This window comes from Ailuropoda melanoleuca, chromosome 1 (assembly GCF_002007445.2).
Source record: "Ailuropoda melanoleuca isolate Jingjing chromosome 1, ASM200744v2, whole genome shotgun sequence".
NCBI classification, from domain to species: Eukaryota; Metazoa; Chordata; class Mammalia; order Carnivora; family Ursidae; genus Ailuropoda; species Ailuropoda melanoleuca.
In genome coordinates this window covers 78,215,421-78,235,753 of record NC_048218.1, presented here as the reverse complement: position 1 = coordinate 78,235,753, position 20,333 = coordinate 78,215,421, and the positions used below count along the sequence as shown (strand labels likewise).

General features: G+C 46.1%; 1 protein-coding gene across 1 annotated transcript in view; it reads right to left on the bottom strand.

The window, feature by feature from the left end:
- Positions 1–4,517: 4,517 nt before the first annotated feature.
- ETV5 (ETS variant transcription factor 5) overlaps positions 4,518–20,333 on the bottom strand; it is a 57,070-nt gene continuing 41,254 nt past the window's right edge. The window contains exons 9-13 of the mRNA XM_034661583.1: positions 19,726–19,785; positions 15,427–15,495; positions 15,099–15,268; positions 10,649–10,750; positions 4,518–7,047 (exon numbers count right to left, since the gene is read on the bottom strand). Of these exons, the coding sequence (XP_034517474.1) occupies positions 6,826–7,047; positions 10,649–10,750; positions 15,099–15,268; positions 15,427–15,495; positions 19,726–19,785 (623 nt within the window). The 3' untranslated portion in view covers positions 4,518–6,825. The remainder of the gene's footprint in view (positions 7,048–10,648; positions 10,751–15,098; positions 15,269–15,426; positions 15,496–19,725; positions 19,786–20,333) is intronic.

Here is a 20,333-nt window from a genome sequence, read left to right as displayed (position 1 = left end):
ATCGTCCCTTCCTGACAAGCCACGTTTCCCCCTTCTCCTCTCATGGTTCTTCTCCATCGCCTCAACCTCTTAGTCTTGAAGTCCTCAGGGTTCCATCCCGGGAACTTTTCTTTTTTCTATCATATTATTCCCTTAGTGATCTCATCTAGCTTCAGCTTTAAATATACACTGATGACTTCTTTCTACAGTCTTGGATCTCTTCCCTGAACTCCTGACTCGTATATCCGAATCGATGTTTCCATTTGGATATCTTTTTTTTTTTTTTAAAGATTTTATTTATTTATTTGACACACAGACAGCCAGCCAGCAAGAAAGGGAACACAAGCAGGGGGAGTGGGAGAGGAAGAAGCAGACTCCCAGCGGAGCAGGGAACCTGATGTGCGCTCGATCCCAGGACTCCGGGATCACGCCCTGAGCCGAAGGCAGACGCTTAACGACTGAGCCACCCAGGCGCCCCTCCCCCCCCAATTCGGATTTCTAATAGGCATATCAAAGTTAATATGTTCAAAACAGGATGCCTGTTTCCCCCCCCCCCCTCAATTTCTCCTCCTCTATCTCAGTAAATAGCTGTAAATGGCAACTTTGCAATTCCTTATGCTCAGGCCAAAAAACCTTGGAGCCATAACCAACTCTTCCCGCTCTCTCACTCTACACATCTAAAACCTATTGGCTCTACCTTAAAAACATACCCAGACTATGGCGTCTTCGTGCCCTGGACCAAACCACCATGTCACCTCGCCTGCATTATTGGAGAGCCTACTACTTGGTTGTGCTTCCTTCCCTGTGCTCCTACAATCTATTTTCAACTCAGTGGCTAGAGTGGTCCTTTAAAATATAGGTCAGATTATGTCACTTCTCTCTCAAAACCTCGAACAGCTAAACATTCACAGAGTAAAGGTCAGAGTCTTTAAAGAGCCTGCCGGGCCCTAGGTAATACAACCACAGTTTCTTCTTTCTACCTTTGCCTCTGACTATGCTCCCACCTCACTCCCTCTGATCTGGAGGCACACGCCTTGCTATTCCTAAATATTCCACGTATATTCAAAGTTTCAGGGCCTTGTGCTTGCCCTTCCCTCTGTCCACATGCTTTTCCTTCAGATATCCATCTGGCTACTTCACTTTTTTCAAGTCTTTACCTAGCTGTGAGGTCTTCTCTGACATCCCTACTGAAAACTGCAACCCCCACACCTCACCATTTACTATTCCCTTTCCCCGATTTATTCTTCCCCATAGTACTTAACACTATCTAATGAATACCATCACTATTTGTTTCAGGTGTTTTTTTACCCCCTTCCCCAGACGTAAGATCCCTGAGAACAGAGACTTGTACCTATTTTTTTCCTTCCACCAATCCTAGAGCAGTGCCTGGCATAGAATAGGCACAATTTATTGGATGAGCATTAGTAAGTTACAACTTGTATTCTAGTTTCAGTAGAAGACCATTTTCCCCACTAGCTTGTGAGCTGTTTAGGGGGAGGGTGGGTTTCCCTGTGTGACCCCCACCTCCACCCCCACCTTAAAGCCTCTATTGCAGTGTCTTATACAAAAGAGATGCTTGATCTATGTCTGTTAACAGAATGAGGGGAGCAAAGAATCACCCACATTAAGTATGGAGGTCCAAAAGCCAAGGTCATGCAGGAGAGCCCTGCTGATGTGATAGGAGGGTGGAGCCGCCCCCGCCACGCCCTCTCCACCGCCACGCCCTCTCCACCGCCACGCCCTCTCCACCGCCCCGCAGTCACTGCGTCCGCCCACAGCTCCCAGCGCACGGAGCCCTGCGCTTGCCCTCTGCTCTTCCTGGTAGGAAGTACACCGAGGACTTCACATCCCTGGGAACAACCCTCAGGCAGCTGGGGCAGCAGCTGGGCCCCAGCCTCTGGTCGGCGTGGTCCGAATAGGGTGGGCTCTGCGGCGTCTGAGTCTGAGCCGCTATGAGCGGGCGACGGCGGCGTTTACGGAGTCATTGCAGGCATTACCGTGCCACCCACAGGGCTCTATTTGAAAAATGCTATCTTAAATCATGGATTTTCAGCATCCAGCGGTGCCTGGCATCTAGCATGTGCTCAGGCGAGGCTTGGGAAGTGAACAAACATACCTTTAATGGTGGGACTCAGCAATCTTCAGAGCTTCCTTAAAGGTAATGTCGAGAATGTTTTTAACTGTTAAAACCTGTGCACACACGTGTATGCAAACACACACACAAACACACAAACCCCTTGAATTCCCAAAGGAACTCCTTTCTCCCATACCTCCTAAGAGATCTGGAAGCAGCGGCTTGTCAGTGCCCTCACTGACCGGGCCAGGACGGCCCGAGATCATCGAGTTAATCCAGGCAACCCCGGAGCTGGGGCCAGAACCCCCGTGTCGGGTCCTCCTCCCACAGTAGCTACCGTGAACATTCCAAGAGAGTACTTTGGGAGGCGCACAGCCGTATTTTCAGATTCAATTTCAACAGCGTGTTACCATTTAAGAAAGCCTGCCAAAGGGGCACCTGGGTGGCGCAGTCGTTAAGCGTCTGCCTTCGGCTCAGGGCGTGATCCCGGCGTTCCGGGATCGAGTCCCACATCGGGCTCCCGCTGGGAGCCTGCTTCTTCCTCTCCCACTCCCCTGCTGTGTTCCCTCTCTCGCTGGCTGTCTCTCTGTCACATAAATAAATAAAGTCTTTAAAAAAAAAAAAAAAAAAGAAAGAAAGCCTGCCAAAAAGATGATGGGGACAAAAACGTGCTCTGTAAACTGTTAAGTGCCATTCAAAGGTTGGCTAGCTGAGGTTCACTGCCAAGGTCAACAAACCAAGGCTGGGGTATAGAGTCAGGCCTTCAACTGGAGGAGCTGAAGAAAGGCTGGTCGCTCAAGGACCAGTGTCTGGGCCATCCGTGTCTTTTCAGGGATCAGGACCCAGCGGCTGGTCTGTGTGCCACTCTCACTCCCAGCGTCTACTTCAAGTACAATGCACTTGTGCTAAATAAAAGCAATGCTTACACACCCGCACACGCACACACACATGTGCACATACAACGGATGCTTTTCTGGCCTTTTCCCCCTTTTGCTTGTGTTCCAGAGGCCACACACAGTGCCACATGTACCACCGGGCAATGGCTCGTCTCAGGTGTCCAACCATCTGGGTCCATGAGCATTTTTCTTCCCCATTAGTTTACGTTTGTCCCAGCTGCATTAGCATTTAGATTCTGCACATACTCTGGCTCTCATGACCACATTCTTTTGCCCTCACACTACCTCTTTGTCATCTCACAACTGAGTAAGCATTGTTTGCCTGGCTTGGCTCATGAAAGGGGACCTCGATGAAGAGTAAACTTCACATTTTCTGGGCTTCCTTATGCTAGCGCCCAACGCTAGAAGGGCGGCCCAGTGTTTGGTGACCTCCCGCATTAGGTTAACGGTCTGGGTCTAGGCCCAGCCTGGATAATGAGCCCGTGAATAATGGGGAACTGATTGTCACAGCCTTACCGTGGTGAAGCTGAGAGGCAGAGCTCGCTTTGTCCTGGGCTCCCCTGCCTTCTCCCCGAGCATCTTTTCTTAATCTGTCGAAGCTAATGGGTTTATGTGGCAGGCATTCATGCCTCACAAGCTCTGATTTGAGCCGCTGGGCAGATTCAGTCTCAGATGTTTGTACACTTACGGGCTTGTAAAACAGTGAAAGAAAGACGGTAGATAAACTTACAGAAAGCCTTCTGTTAGAGGTCTGAAAAAAAGTTCTACTTATTTCTCTCCTGTAATAGGAGTCTTGAAAAGCTCAAAGGAAGGTGCAGAAAAGCGTGAAAGAGGAACACGGCAAGGCCTCGCCCCGCACACAGCCCTGCACGCTGTATTTCCTTCCACACCTACCCCGTGCCATACATGCCCACGAGGAGGAGACACACTGGGAAGAAAGTATCCTGCTGCACGGCTAGGAAAAAAACAGGCCAAGACTTTCCAAAGTCTTTGTTGTTCTCAAGGAAACAGCCAGATATTGGTAAAAATTTTACTTGATAATATCAAAGCTTGTTGGAGGAAAATTAGTAATGAAGAACTTCTTAGGTGTTACTGTTTTGTCCAGTATGTATCCAAGGTGCTGAGCTAGAATCACTCTGGAACTCACAGTCCTAGCCTGGTTAGTAAACTTTCACACCATCCAGGGTCCAAATTGGAAGTAGGCTTTAAAAAATGGTTACTAATTCTGAGCAGGGAGGTGGGCTCAAGGGGATTGGGGAGGTCTCAGTGCACCACTGGCTGCAAAGAGGACCTCTCTACCTCCTAGGGCTCCGGATCCAATGTTTAGCCAGGGTTAAAGAGTGAGGCCAGAGGGCACTGTGCACTTCTATTTCCAGGTAACAGTCCTTTAATTAGTCTCCACTCCAGTCCACCGCTAAGGCTAAGCAGCTGAGAGGGACGGAGTGAGAAAGGTGGGGGGAGGGAGAAGGGAGAGAGAAAGAGAGAGAGAGAGAGGAAGCCAGGTGGCTTCTGCTTGCTTTCAAATTAGACCACGGAGGGCAAGAAAGAGGCAGGTTTCAGGCACTTGGTAAACTGAAAGCAAACTTCTTTATTGTACACAGTACAGAATATAACGCAGCTTGGCAGGATGCATACGGCCCTGCGCAGGGGAAAGTATTTCAAATCAACCGGCAGGTTAAAGCCTTTCTGCACTGTAGACTTTCCACACTCTGGAAAAGAAGCAAAAATAAAACAAAACAAAACAGATAAAAAACCAAAACCATCCGGGAGGTGCATGAGTCCAATGGGAATGCAACGGTGATGCGCCATCCTGTGTCCCGTGACCGCACAGGCCCCGTGGTTACAGCGGGGGTGGGGTGGGGGAGGAGCTCAGGCTACAGAGGGTTATTTTCATACTTGCTAAGACAGCGTAAATCCATCAAAAAAAGAAAACCCAAACCAGGATAAGAAAGAAAAAAAACCCAAATCCTATACAGCATTTACAACAAATAAATCTCTAGCTGGCTGGGGGTAAAATATGCATCTATATATAGACTATGTGTAGGTTAGAGAGCTATAAATATGGTTGGGAAAGAGTCCTTTGATTAGAGTACAATGCTAATTGAGGCCCAAGCTAGAGGTTCAATACCTTGGCGGGCTAATTAGCTTCCAATAGAGGAAAACCTCATGTGTTCATCGCTATAAAACGCACCCCTTCTCCCTATGAACCTCTTCGCAAATGTGCTGCTGCTGGTCAGAAGGGGGACTGGCAGAGACGGGGCGAGCACCCCGGTCAGAGGCAAACAACTCAAAGCATGTCTCTTGCCCTCACGAGTCTGGCGCAGATGCAGCCCCGCGGTCGTTCTCACCGCGCTAAGTGCCGCGGGGGGCCCGGGGTCCTATCAGCGGAGCAGGCAGCAAGGCACTACCGCTCCTAGCAACTTCCCCTCGACTCTGAGGCCGACTTTCACATCGCTTTAGCTGGGTGGTGGCAAACTTTTCCAATATCATACAGCAACTGGAGTAAACCTTTTTTCTTTTGCATTCTTTCTTTTTTTTTTTTTTTTTGAAGGTGGCGGGAAACTAAAACGCTAGCACTGTTTTACCTGTCAGTGTCACACGTACATCTCAAACCCTATGGAATCCTATGCAGGGTTTAAAGTCCAGGAATTAAAGGGAAAAAAAAGAAAACAAAACAAACTGATGAAATGGAAATCGTCATCGGTCATGGCCGGGGAGACATCCCCAGGGTTCCCACCGGGTGGCCAGGTGACGTGTATTATGTACATATGCTTTCCAGAGAGGGCATGTTAGGGGACGCGGGGAACTATACACATGGAATCGAAGCGGTGCGTCCAGGCTGCCCTGCACACCTCAAAAATGTACAACTCAGGTGCAAATGTTCCGTCGGGCTGTCTGGTGCAGAAAGCACAAAGCAGGCAACAAGAGTGGGCTTGTGCGCGGCTCAGGGGGCGCCCCCAGCAAAGCCCCTTGCAAGCTGCAGCGTCTTCATCAGTCAGCACCGCCCCGCTAAGGACGCAGTGCACAGTTACCAAAAGGTTTGTGTTTTTTTTTTGCTTTAAATACCAAAACTACAAAAATCAGTTTATAAACTGTTTTTCCAAAACAACCACCAAAACAAAACGATCCCCCGAATCAAAGCAAAACAAAATACTGTCAAAAGTGTAAATCACCCTTCTAAAATGAAAGCCATCCACACACAGCCGTGTGACTGGGAAGAGAGAGGGGGCTTGTTCTACTTGGTGACCGCATGGCTAGAAGGTTCCCAAGAGTAGCAACGGTTTATTATTTGAGAACCATGGAGTGGGTAACAGCTGTTCGGACTTTCCCCCTTCTTTCTAGACCGAGGGGGAAACATTTCAGCTTGAGCTAGAAGAGCTCTCCGAATTTTAAGATCTACTTTTAACCCTTCAGGGGTTGAGCCTCCCCCGCTTCTTAGCCGACCGTTCTATGGGGTTGTCATTTCTTTTTCAATAAATTGTGCAAATCAGAGCCCTTCTGTGTAAAGGCAATTAGTAGTCCATGATCAATGCAGATTGTCACACACTCTGTCCTGGCTTGTGGGCACTAACCTGAACAAGGTATTGCTTTGCATATATTGTCCGTGGGAAGGAGGTTCCATTGCCATCTCTTCCCAGAAACCTTGTCAGGAGCAGAGCCGAGGCACCCGCCTTTTGGTGGTTTTTCTGCCCCTTCCCTGTTCCCACTCCCCAGCCAAGGTATCTGTCTTTAAGGGTGCCAATCCAGAGACGGCTTGGGTTCTCCAGATAATACTCAAAGGGCAAGCTTTAGGAACAGCCAAAAACACAAACAAAACCACTGCCCTCATTTGCCTGAATGGGAACTGCTAGCTCTAGGGTTCAGCTGCTCAGCCACTCAGTAAGCAAAGCCCTCGGCATAGGGGAGGCTGCTGCAGCGATCCATGTCCAGGAGGTAAGCCGGGTTGTCTTCAAAGTGGGTCAGTGGCAGGGTATCCTCCTCGTTGAGGTGACACTCGGACTCTGCTTTCAGGAACGGACGCTGGTTATCAGGGAAGGCCATGGAGAAAAGGGCATCCGGGTCACAGACAAATTTATAGACGTATCGCTCCCCTGCCACCTGCGAGAGAACACACACCTTCTCAGGCCCAGATGGAACAGGGCACGGGGGGAGGAGGGAAACCCAGGGAAGGATGATGAGGTGTTTGTACGTCATCAAGTTCTCAAGGGGCCAGGGACCAAAGGAGGCTTATCAGTAGCTGACTGTCCAAATCATTCTGATTTATTTTGATAAATCTTGGGGACCTGTTATCTGCCAAGTGTTTTGTTGACATCACCGCTCAGCAGTTGAAGACATCTGAATTTCAAATTCACACTAGATAGGCTCACCATTTATTTATGTATTTATTTATGTATTTATTTATGTATGTACATATTTATTTATCTATTTATTTATTTGGGTTCTTTCAGAGGAAAATTCTCACTGTGTCATACTCACAGCTTAGAAAGAAAAGTTATGCCGAGGCCAGTGCTTGGTGTTACAAGGAGGATTGAAAAGTGAAAGGCAGAAGTCAGACCGTGTTTTTAGTTACCTCCAAAGTTCACAGTCTTCACAGTACGGCTTTGTTATTTGGAAGGGCTAGGAATTTGATCAGTAGAGCCTATGTGGAAATTTAAATGTGTTCCAAAGCCAAATAGAATTGCTTTTTGGCTTACCTGTGGTTTTAAATGATGCATTCCATGGTTCTGCTATACTGAAGAACTGCTAACTACCTTTTTATGAACTTCATGCATTATATTACTATGAGAACCAAGCGTCTTGATTTAAGGCCTCACGATGTGGCTGGTGAGCCATCCAAGTCAAAGGGATCAGCCATTCTCTGCTGGTTGTCCAGCATCAGGCAAGAGGACGCCTACTGCTGAAAATCAAACCTGATAACACGCTTTGCTTGGGTAATGCAAAGGGGCAAGGGAAGGCCGCTGATAAAATGAACATTTTTAGGCTCAAAAATTTGAAAGATTGAGTTTAATCCTGCCCTTCGGTCGTTTTGTTGTGAGTCTAAAATCTCTTTTTAACTACAGAAATATGGCTTTGTTTCCGAATCTTGGGTTTAAAAAATCTGTTCCTACAGTGGCAGCTTGGAGAGGTAACAGTAGAATTCTCCTAATAGGTCTGAAGGCTTATTTTACGGTGACATGCCTGTCTAGTTGCCAGAACATGGCTGTCTGCACCAATGTTCTCTGGAGCTCAAACACTACGAATGAGGGGCTCAGTGAGTGAAACTGGACGAGCAACATGTTCACCAAAGCAAGCATTAAGGGTAACAGGTGTATGCACTCCATCAACCCTAGCGAGTTTTCTTAAGCTACAGACTTATGCTAAATCTCTTGATGCCCCCCCCCCCCGAAAGCCAGTACATATACGTAGAGAATGGAGCGGAAGGGCACAGTGGAAACAATACGAGATCGGGGGCCAGGAGTGGATAGCTTCCCATCCTGGTTCAGTCACTAATGAGTCTTAACCTCTGTGCAGCTCAGTTTTCCCTTTCAAAAGCTGAGAGTATGGGACCACAGCTTTTCTAGGTCTCTCCCCACACGGGCATGCTATCCTTCACCTTTAATTAGTTCTCTTTCACTCATGGGTCATGTCATAAATAGAACAACAATCCCTTACATTGGATAGCACAGTATTATCTCTGGAACATTTTCGCATATATTACCCTGTGATATTACAGCAGGGTTTTTGTTTGTTTGTTTATTTGTTTTTGTTTTTAATCTCCATTTTTATTGGGAGGAGAGGCTTTGGGAGGTTAATATAAAGCATCCAACTAGTAAATGGGAGTGTTAGGATCTGAACCCATCCAAGCTGCATTCTTGTGCCTTCCTGAACCCATCGCCTGTTCTGTTCTCAGAAATGAAGTTCTCCTCTACTTCCTGAAACAACCGAGGACCTAGTCATAGGGACTCATTGTCGGCAGTCCAAGTGATTGTGTCTTGGTCACGTTCCCTCAGATTGGATCTGGAGTTGGGAACAGCAAAGAAGTAATTGCTCTTCCTCCTGAATTTTAGGGTTCCACCTGATAGTATTAACATTAGAAGGGGAGTGTGTGTGTGTGTGTGTGTGTGTGTGTGTGTGTGTGTGTGTGTGTGAAGTCTGGGGGAAAATGCAAAGTGAGTGCTAATGGGTTTGGGGTTTCTTTCTGGGGTGATAAAATCTAAAATTGATTGTGGTGACGGTTGCCCAACTCTGTGAATATATTAAAAAAACCACTGAATTGTACACTTTCCAAAAAGGGGGAAGTCAAGAGACTGCCCATCCTAGAGGATCTATCGCCTCTGTGCCAAGCACTGGAGTTAAACCCCCAGCTCTGCCCCCGCGAAGCTTCCACTATAGACAGCAGGGCCGTGATAGAGATGTGTGTGGGTGCTACCGGAAGCAGGAAAGGAGACCCAGCCTCAGGACTTTAGATGCTTCGGAGTGATGAGGTGATGATCGGCTGGCCAGGTGATGAAGGCATTAGGAATGTTCTAGTTCTTAAAGAGAATGATAGTTTAATAGGCTGTTTTTTTTTTAATTTTCTAATATGCTTGATGACTTCCATGCACGTGGTGTATATACTTTGGTAAACAAATACTACATTAATTAAGAGGAGACGGCCATGCCGGTGAAAGCAGTCAAGTGGGTGAAGAAACAGGAGTTGGGTGATGGTACCCAGACTGGGAATAGCCTTACAGTCTGTATGAAGCACTAGAAAGTCTGTAAGACTTTATCTTTATCTTCACCTTTCTTCTTTATCCAGAGGACCATGACAAGCTGTTTAATAATTTTTAAGGTGGTGAGAGGAATATGGGGTCACATTACCACCTGCCTAGGAGAAAGAGAAGCCTGGCTTCGGCATAGACAAGTTCGCAGCAGCAATGGCCATATGTTTCTGCCAAGTGCATCTTTTTGGCCACCCACCACACAGATGCCTACATGTGTAAATGCTAGAACCTGGGTAACAGCATGGCATAAAATATGGTGGCTAAGAAAGATGAACCAGTGATTAACCATTCCCATCTTTTGTCTATTCACAGGATTCAGATTGTGGTCCCTTACCACCCAACCCAAGGAAGATTTTATACTGGCTTCCTCAAAATACGCCTTATCCTTTATTCTGCCAAGAGTGACCTGGTACTAGGTGGTTCTCCTGCCATTTTACAAATCTTGGGTCTTTTTTAACCTGAGTCCCAGTTTTTTCTATAGGTTGTGAAAAAGAAATAGGATTTCCTTACTCCTCTAACGCTATTGAGAGTATTAATCAGAGATATTTAGAGGTCTGGGTGTTTTGACAACTAAAGACTTCAACTCAGCTCTTATGGGAGTGGAGGCCTTCAAGTTGATTCCTTCAGGTACTCCTTTATGGATGTAATTTTTGGCCTATATTTCTGGACATTTTTGTAATTAGAGGCAGTTAAAGTAAAGCCGGGGAGCCTAATTTTCCTATAGTGCATTCCACGTGCAACCTCTGGTGTTCGTGTCTCTGAGAGCATTAAAGTACTCTTTAGATCTCATTTGACTCTTACCTTAAGTTTATTCTCCCAAGATTTTTTCCTATCACAGAGTTTCTTACGAGGCTAGCATTTTCTTCCAGCCATTATAAACAGTCCTATTCCAGAAGCCCTTGACATTTTCTTTGAAAGTGGTCAGAGTGGTCTAGGTGCCTCTCTTCATTGCTCACCTTCTGCATGATGCCCTTTTCATAGTAATAGCGTAGAGAACGGCTGAGCTTGTCATAGTTCATGGCTGGCCGGTTCTTCTGGATGCCCCAACGCCGAGCAACCTAAAGAGACCGGAAAGTAGAGAGCAATGGAAACTCATTCCCTGGGCCTAGCGGTAGTCTCCCAATCCCAGGAGCGCCAGTGCTTGTGATTTAAATGCTTTGGTCAATGGTCCACTTCCCTGACCTGGAAGCAAAAATACTTAATTCCCTCAAGACCCAACATTCAACAAAGGTGATGATTCAGTCACAAGCGCTAAGAGAGGTGAGATCCAGAGGTGGAAGAATGCTAGCACTTTAAGATTGCGGAGGGCTTGGCTAATGTCCCAGAGGAAGCAGGCTCTCTACTGTTTCTCCACATATGAATTATTGACCAATACCCATAGACCATTAACATGTTGCCATTAAGTGCTATGGTTTCTGTAGCAGTCAATAAGGAATAATTAGAATGGTCATTCCTGAAACATTAGAAACACACTAGTGAGTTGCTAATGGGCCAGCAGAGCCAAAGTTCAATTCTAATAAGATTGGCGAGGGGCTGGAAGCTGTTTACTTACTGCAGCTCATGGAGCAAGGGGGAATCGGATCATTCCAGCCCACTGCCATCCAATCCCCTGCTCCCAGCAGACTTGCAGAATGGACATTAAAACATGCAGCACCATTATCCACTTAATGAAAAATTAACAGGGCTTCCCAAACAGTTCTGAAGCGCATTATATCCAACCCAGGCCACCTGAGGTGCAGTGATGGGGAGATGTAATTGGAGCTTAGGGCAAAGAAGCCTTATAGCAAGAAAACTTCCTAGTAGAGTTTACCCAATTGTCAGGACAGCCAAGCAATTTCTGTTCTCAAGTATCTCAACATCCAAATCCCTCTTGTAAGGAGGACGTCCTCCATGTAGAAGAGTAACTCTCGAAATGGAAGTCTTCTCAGAGGTCTTTAAATGTATGGAAACCAAGGGTCATGTTTTGAATATTTGCGCTCACTTTTGGAAACTTAAAAAAAAAAAAAACCAAAATAACTATATTCCTTTGATCTTTAAAAAAACATGTTACACATGGAATGAGAAGTAGGGAGGCTGCAAACGGGAGAGGGGATCATTAAAAAGCATTTCACTTAAAGTATTTCCTTAAAGCATCTGGGCAGAATGAAAGCAACATCTTCTGAAATCAGGATTCTAAAATGACCTTTAAAAATACCAGAAATGATCTGATAAGCAAGGAAGAATGCGTCTGTCCTAATTACATTAGAATAATTCAATAGCCATGATTCCTCTCTGCCTTGCAACAGACTGTGTGAAAGTGAAGTTTCCATTCGTGTGCCTCGGGCCCGTATGGCACGCACGATGTCCCTGGCTCTCCTCCTTTCTCCATTTACTGCACCCATTAAAGTCTCTCTTCGAAATAGCCAAAACGGCACAACTAACCAAAAATCCATCCCTTGGTTAGAGAAGATAAACATTTTAAACCAACAGAAACAGCAGTGCAAGGGAGACCTGCTAAACCAATGCATGTCCTTCTACCTTGTTCAAAAGAAGTGACACTACGAAGCTGTCCTTGAACTGCTGTGAGCCCGCAAGCGATGCGGGGAACCTGAAAGGCACGCCGGCTCCATCATCGTACTGTATTCAGTGGTGGAAATCAATTCTGGAATACTCTTCAACTTCAGCCTTGACCTCTCTTTGCCGTCACTTGCACATGCAATAGCTTACTGGCGCGAGGTTGCATATGCACCGACTTCCAAGCAGCTCCGGTAGCCATAGTTACTGACTCATCCTCTTGGGCCGGGGCCCTGTGATTCAGTAGCCCTCCCCAGGGCTGCTCCTGCTGCAGTAATGCATGATGTGGCACAACTGCGAGCTGCTGGAAATGAGGGCTGCCCCATTTGTGGGGGGAGGGGAGCAGCTCGCTCTTTCATTTTCCCCATTCATTGCTTTGATCACACGCATCTTGAGGACAGAGGCGGAAAGAGTTAAAAAAACTCACATTTCTTTTCCTCCCTTTTCAAGAGAGAGCAAGCCACAGCACAGGGAGCAGCTCTTTCTCGCAGCCCATCCTCTTAAACCTCCCCATGGCATCAGTTATCTGCCACATGTTCAACAAACAACCCTACCCCCCAAAATATTCATTAATGCAGATTCACAGTTAAAATGGCTCCAGATTAAAGCCGAGTCAGTCATAATTGAGAGGGTGCTAAGCTGGATGACTATCAAAAGACATTTGATTAGGGGGCCTGCCAAAACGCAGTTCTAAAACCACAATTTCCATGCACAGTGTAATGGATATTGTGGATAATTACCCAGAGTGCACTACTCAGCCACACAGCTGCCTACAATTACGGCCCAAACAGCTTCCTCCTCCGCTTCACCCTTCAAGCTCCCCCCATGACAACGTCTTCCAGCTTTCTCGAGGAGTTGGTATCTTCCTGGCTTTAACAAAGAGTGGGGACGGCAAAGTTACACAACCAGGAGGGAAAGGGCTCAACCAATGCTGCTCACTGCATGTCCTGAGGCCAAAGTGCGCACGAGGAACAGAAGCGGTTCTGGAAGATCAGAGAACAGAACACTCAGAGCTTGTGGAGTGCTGGCGGATTTCAAGGTGGGGTGGAAAGAAGGACTTTCTGCAGAAACGAAGCCGTCCAGTCAGCCGAGGGAGGCGCAAGACCACCACAGGCCTCCCGTGTGACTTGGCTACTTGGCATTTATGAGCATTTGGGATTAATATCAGTTTCTCTATGAAGTACAAAAGCAGGAGCCCTTTACCATCTGTTCATCGTTGTCTTTCCTGCTGGTAGGAGAGCAGAAGATTCAATAACAGCTTTCCAGAGGGTCATAACCAGGTTTACCTGCAACGGCACAGGCTGTGCTTCAGCCTGAGGCAGTGGCAATAAAGTAATAAAAGCTCCTGTTTGTGAAATGAGATAAATCAATAAGGACGGCCCTCACGACAGGCTTGCTTGCAGAAAACCCCAGTGAGTCCAGGCAACATGCTTTCTTCCAGCCTCCTATCAACCAGGCCATGTGAGGAGGAAAAGAATGTGGGGTAGCTGGCTCCCAGGCATAGCTCCATTTCCACATGACTTGCCCCAGAAGAGATCTTCAAAAACACAGGAGTACCAAACTCTGGCTTTGAAGGGAGACTCAGTCTTAATGGAAACGGTTGATGATAGGAGATGTTGACACACTTTCATATTTATGAAGGATACAAGACAGGGAACATCACAGATCCTTCTTTTATAACTGCCTTTAGCAAAGCCTTCCTTATACTCCTACCAGCCAGGATTCTTTAAACATTTCCAATCCACATAGTCTCCTTTTCTCATCTTTACTTGTAGACCATTTTCTTCTTCCAAACCAAGTGCCACGTGGCTACTTTCTGCTGTTAACCCCCAGGCCAACTGATCCCCTTGGTGTGCTGAGGTGAGCCCTGGAGTTAATCGAGCAACATCTAAAACTGCAGTTCTGGCTCAAATGCCTTCCAAGAGGACTGTTCGCATTTCATTTACACCCAACCCAAAGATACATTTTACTCTGCTGGTTTAATATACAGTGCCTGGGTATACGCTACCGAAAGAAGCCTACGTCAGATTTTCAGAGCAATTTTTCCCCCCATTTATAATCTCTCTAGAGTCTAAGTCAAATAGAAATTTAAAATCAACCTCTTTGGAATATGCCAAACTGAGAACATGATTTAATTTACTTTGTTATGTGATATTCAGGAAAGGGGTTCTGTAGATTTTCTCCATTGAAGAAATGCTACTGGTGACGTCTGTAGACCTTTCTGTCAATAGTTCTGGGCAAACAGATAGTAATAGGGTTTCTTTTTCTATACAAATAATGAAGGTTTGGGCCACCTCTCAACTATTGTGATGACACATCATACACTTAAGAAAAATCTAAGCTCCTAAGATCGACCTATTTCTGATCATTTTATTTCTCTAGGGTAGAGCCATCTGAAATATACGGTGGGGTAGTTGCATCTTACATTACCAAAATGTCATACAGTAGGTTCATGTAGCCTCAAATATAGCCTGTGACATACGAGGACCCATACCAAAATAAGTTGGTATCACCGAAACAACACTTGAAAGAGACTTTCCAAGATGGAAAACAGATACTATCTGGATATAAGTCTTCATGGCCTCACTCTTCCAATTTTGCAGACGTGTTGCTAGTACTTTTTGTGTTTTCTATGGTGGAGAACTCTGCCCGTCCCCCAATTATAAATTGTCCTATTAATAGGAAGAAAACTGCCAAACTCATTGGCCAGGCCAGAATCTGAATGAGAAGGAAGAGCCTACTTCACAGGGTAAAAAGCCTCAGTGGAGAACTCAACAAGAGTAGACATCATCATCATCTCCATCACCATCATCAACCAATCCAATACCGTCCAAGCCCAGCACCAGTGCTTACCTCCTCAGGTTCTATCAGCTTAAACTCCATGCCACGGCCCGTCCAGGCAATGAAGTGGGCATTGGCTGGGTCATCAAGCAGGGTAACCAGGAACTGCCACAGCTGAAGAGAACCTCGCCTCTGGTAAGGGGGCCCCTCACGATACATGGTGGGCTCTTGTTTGACTTTGCCTATTCGGGATGAGGACATACATGCAATACTTTAGTGTCAGGCTTCTTGGACAACTTGGGCACAAAGGAGTTGTTAATGCCAACGTGGCCTTCCCAAGACTGAGGTGCTCTGACATCTCTGACCGTGGGCTTAGCGACAAACTGGAGGGGATACTAACCTTCCAGTCTCTCAGGAACAACACAAGTGTCGTCAAAGTACAACCGGGGATCTTTTTCATATGAAAAACCTGAAAGAAAATTTAAAAAGGCCATGTTGCTTAACAAATTCTATCTGCATTTTACTAAAACCCTGGCTTTAAGGACTAAAATGGAATTCTATTTCAGGTCCTAAGCCCTACTAATTGCCATATGTATGCCAGCCTGAATTTGGGGGGCTTCTAAAGGACTCAGGCATTCACGTTCTGATGCCTCAGTCAGAGAAGCATCGATTCCTGCTATTCGAGCTAAGACTGCAGGGAAGCGCTGAGTCACCAGTAAGTTCCTTCACATCTTGTTATGAGGTCTGTATAGGTCAGTGTTGCTGTGACTAAGCTTTTATATCTGAAAAGACATCTCATCTATTTCAGTTGGCCCAGCCGGGAGGACTGGGTTGATCTGTACATAGGCTTGCCATTTTCCTTTTAGCAAATATTAATTTCAACCTTTCCCAGGACTTGTCAAGGCCGCTCGTGTACCTCATTCAATTATGAAAGAGCTTGGAGGGTAGACAATGCTGCCAAAATGAGTAAAGAAGTGGGCCTGGGGAGGACTGTGACAGCAATAAGTTTGAAAGCAAGTTGGAAGTATTATCACCAGACATAGTGGAAGAGATGTGGAGACTTTCTAGCAATAAAAACTTATTCATCATAGAGACACAAAACAGAGGTCAAAAAAGGGGAACTGGTGGGCTCAACACATGAGAGTGGAAATGAAAGGAGGCAAGAGCAAAAAGTGAAAGGGGCCAAGGAGAAGGAAGGATGGCTGGCATTCTCAATCCACACACCCTTCATGTGCATTCCACGCGGACCACCCAGTCATGTCACCAGGGACCCTGGCAAGATCAGCCGTTCAAACCAAAGCCAGTTAACAGGCTTGATGGGGAGCACATTCCTCCCTGTGGCTGAGCCTGTCTCCCAGGTGTGAGCGTGCCAGCAGCCGCTCTTCCAGCACACTCCTCAGCAGAGAGCCCCCGCAGCCCCCCTGTGCTCAGCCACGAGCCTGGCTCCACCCAGCTGGCCGTGCAGTACAGGGGGGTGTGTGCGAGCGGGTGCGGCGGGGACAGGACGCAAGGCTGCGCTGCAGTGAAGGACCAGCTCGAGACTTGGAGAGGGATTTGCTAGGACTTGAAAAGTCCACGGGTAAAGATGCCAAGAAATAATCTGCTGTTCTTTTTTCACAATCAGCCCAAATCAAGTTCTTCTCGGCAGGACCAGTGCCATGCTTTAAAGGCCTGGGATTGGGAAAGCACTGCCCAACTTGGAAGAAACTCAGATTATTTTGAGGTTTGTATTATTCCTTTTTGTTTCCTTGGCCCCAAGCGCTATTTCTCTGTTTACTTCACAATATCAAAGGAAGTATATTTTATTGACATTTATTTATTATTTAATCCAATAAATATTTGTGCCAGGCACTGTGCTAGAAGAAGGTGGATAACAAGAGGAATAGAGACCCGCTGCTTGCTCCCAAGGAACTTGTATCCCAACAGGTGGAGACATACAATGAAGTAGGGAAAGAAAAGTGAGACACGGGGTAGTGTGGAGCCTTACAAAGCATGGGCCATGGAGTCAGACTAATGGCCTGGATTCGCTGCATGACCTCTCTGTGCCCCAGCCTCCTCATTTGCAGACAGGGGAAGATACTAATTGTATGAGAATTAGTGGTGTGAGAATATTATGCGTTATTAATATATATTGTTACATTGATCTGTTTATCTTTACACTTCAGCGTCAAGAGTAGTTCCTGGCACATAAGTTTACAATAAATGATAGTTAAAAAAATTCAGATAGTATTTGTACATTGTGGTAAGTACTATTAAGAAATTAATTGTAGGGGCTCCTGGGTGGCTCAGTCGGTTGTGTCTGACACTTGATTTCGGCTCAGGTCATGATCTCAGGGTCATGAGACTGGGCCTTAAGATTCTCTCTCTCCCTCTCCCTCTGCCCCTCCCAAAAAAGAGATTAATTGGATAATGTGAGAACTTTATCATAGATTCTCTGTCATGGATTCTAAATTCCTTGAGGATAAGGACCATGTCCTGAATACCTTAGTATCCTCATAGTGCCTTGTACATAATAAGTGCTCAACAAATATTTGAATAAATATGAAAGAACCTCCATTAAAAAAAGATTTAAGAATACAATGCTAGCTTTTAGGTCGGAGATTCCCATGATAAATTTATCTTCCAATCTGGTACTAGGAAACTGACTTTTATGACGAACTGTTATACTTTATATTATCAACAAGAATTACATAAGCCCTCATGTTTCTTTCTCTCTCTCTCTCTCTTTTTTTTTTTTTTTGCCTTGGCTGCCAGGAAGCCATAAATTTCCTGACTTTCCATATGGATTTTGATACTCCAGTGATGTTTTAACGGCCTTATTATAAAGTCATTATAAATAAACTCCTTCAAAGTTTACACATCTGTCAAACTCGCCATGCTATTTTTAGCGCTGTTCTTCCTCTAGGTAAGGATAATACAGTCACAGTATACAGGAAAAAAATGTAAATCTCAATGAAATTCTAGGTTTGGCTTTCAAACCAATCAGATGAGGGCCTGCCCATGAGTGTCGTTTCGTTGTATCTGCAGTTTCTAGTCACTGCCCCACGAGGTTCTCTAAAACATCTGCAAGATGCTGTTGGCGTAAGTGAAATCGAAGTCAGTTGAATTTGCCCCAGCAGTTACCGCAGTTGTGGCCACAGCCATCACACCCCTCAAAGGTGGCAGGAAGGAAGACCCTGTCTGAGGAGCCCAGTGGAAATGAGAGATTCACCCGCTGTGCAGATTCCAGGTGAACGAACGCTAAGGCAGGGCGGTTATCTCAGCGATCACAGATGCCAATCAGAAACACTTGTTTCACTAACTGGCATCCGTGGTCAAGCCTAGAGAAGAAGGAAGGAGAAGCCACATCACGGTAATTTAGAGCAATTAAGAACACAGGTCTCTTTGAAACTAGCTTCTCCGATGTGTGTGGGGTCAGGGAGAGGAATGGGAAAGAGTAGGGGGAAAACACACAAACTCGCCAGATATTCTCTGTGTAGTAAGCAGCCCAAGGCTTTACTAAAAATATTTCCTTTAAGAGCATGCTCCTTTCTAAATGTTGTAATTATGCAAAATGTTTTCCTCCCTCTCTACCCCCACTCCCTCCCAGTTTGCCTGCTGCAGACATCAACTGCTGCCGCAGAAACATTCGAGAACCTGGAAGAGAGCCCCACACAGCTGTGCTGATCGATCGCAGTCAGAGGTCCGGTAGACAGCCCTTCCTTCCCAGGGCTGGACACGCACTCAGAATATTCTCGGGCACCCAGTACAACCCCACTGGATCTCCCCTCTCACCAGGTCAGTGGGAAGCAGCTACCCATAGAAATCATGCTCATGAACCAATCACTTTACAAAAACGAGCAGATGCTTCCTAGTACCGTTTTATGAGCTTTTCAGTCCTCCTTAGATACGCACTGGAATCACTGGGAACTTTTCAAAACTACTAACACCTAAGCCCCACCCTGGAATTTCTGATTTACTTGTTCTGGGTGAAGCCTGGACACCAAAAGTTCTAAAAGCTCACCAGCTGATTCTCGTGCAGCCAAAGCTGCGACTCGCAGCACCACAGTAGTCCTCAAAACTGAGCGTCCACCAGGACCGCCCAGGAGGCTTGTCACAGCACACAGTGCTGGGCCCCTGGAGCCTCTGAGTCAGTAGTGTGGGGTGGAACCCGAGAACCTGCATTTCCAACAGATCCCAGGTGAAGCTGATGCCATGGGTCTGGGGAATCACACTGCTCTGGGTATTTAAGGAGAGATATACAGGACAAAAAACAAGACATACTTCTGGGGAAAATGTTCTAAGGAAAAAACCCCTTCCCTGTTTCAGTGTTCAGAGAGGAAGTCCTAAACCTACCATCTCAAGTTGTCACCCAGTTCCCAAGTTCTAGTTCAGGCTGATAATGTCATCTACAGCTATATATACCTCCTTGGCTGGAAATGTGGAAACCAGATTGATTTATTTTTTCTTCCTATTATCCCACGAACTCTGAAAAGTTAGAGTCATTACTACTGAAAATGATGGGGGCTCTCACTGTGTTCAGGAACGTGCCTCAAAGTAACCGAAGGTCACCATCAATGAGCTCACCTGCTAATCACCATCACAGCTCTCATTTTCCTGGCTTAAGAAAGGTTTAACCTATCTATGATCCCAAATCTTAGCCTGGAAGTGGAGCAATTTTAAGCTTGCTTGAATATTACTTCTTTAAAAAGTTACTTACCTTCATGGCTGCTGGAGAAATAGCCCCCTCTGATATAGGACGACTGGCAGTTAGGCACTTCTGAAAGAGAAACACACACCCACTCCGTCAGTAGTTTCTGTAGGTGAGTCTGCACACCTCTTGAACTGCAGCCCTGCAGTAAATCTCCCTAGACCTTCTCCTGCTCCCAGGTCATGTCTTTCTGGTCTTGTCCTGGGAGAGAAGTGCCACAGGCAACACCATCTCCCACCATTTGAAAGTAGGACTCTTGACTCCTGATCAAGAGAACGAGGAGGAAAAAATGATGCTTTGTTCTCATAACTTGTTCATTTTAGAAATTAGTTAACACCAAATCTGGGGAGACAGTTAATGATAGAAAAAGAAACTGGCTTTCAAAAGGCCAAACTTGGCCTTCTGTCTCTACTGACTCAGGGGCTTTGGGGGCTAGAGTGGGATAAGGGTTGCTTTAGATCTTTCCCAGTTTTCTCCCCTTTACAGCTGATGGTCACATCCAATTCTGCTCTAATGGATGAGGGTGCTTTTTAGGCCAAAGAGATTAGGGGATTTGAGGTTAGGAAGCCAGGACAAGAGCTGACAGGAGGTGGGGCGGGGGGAACCTGCCATTTGCA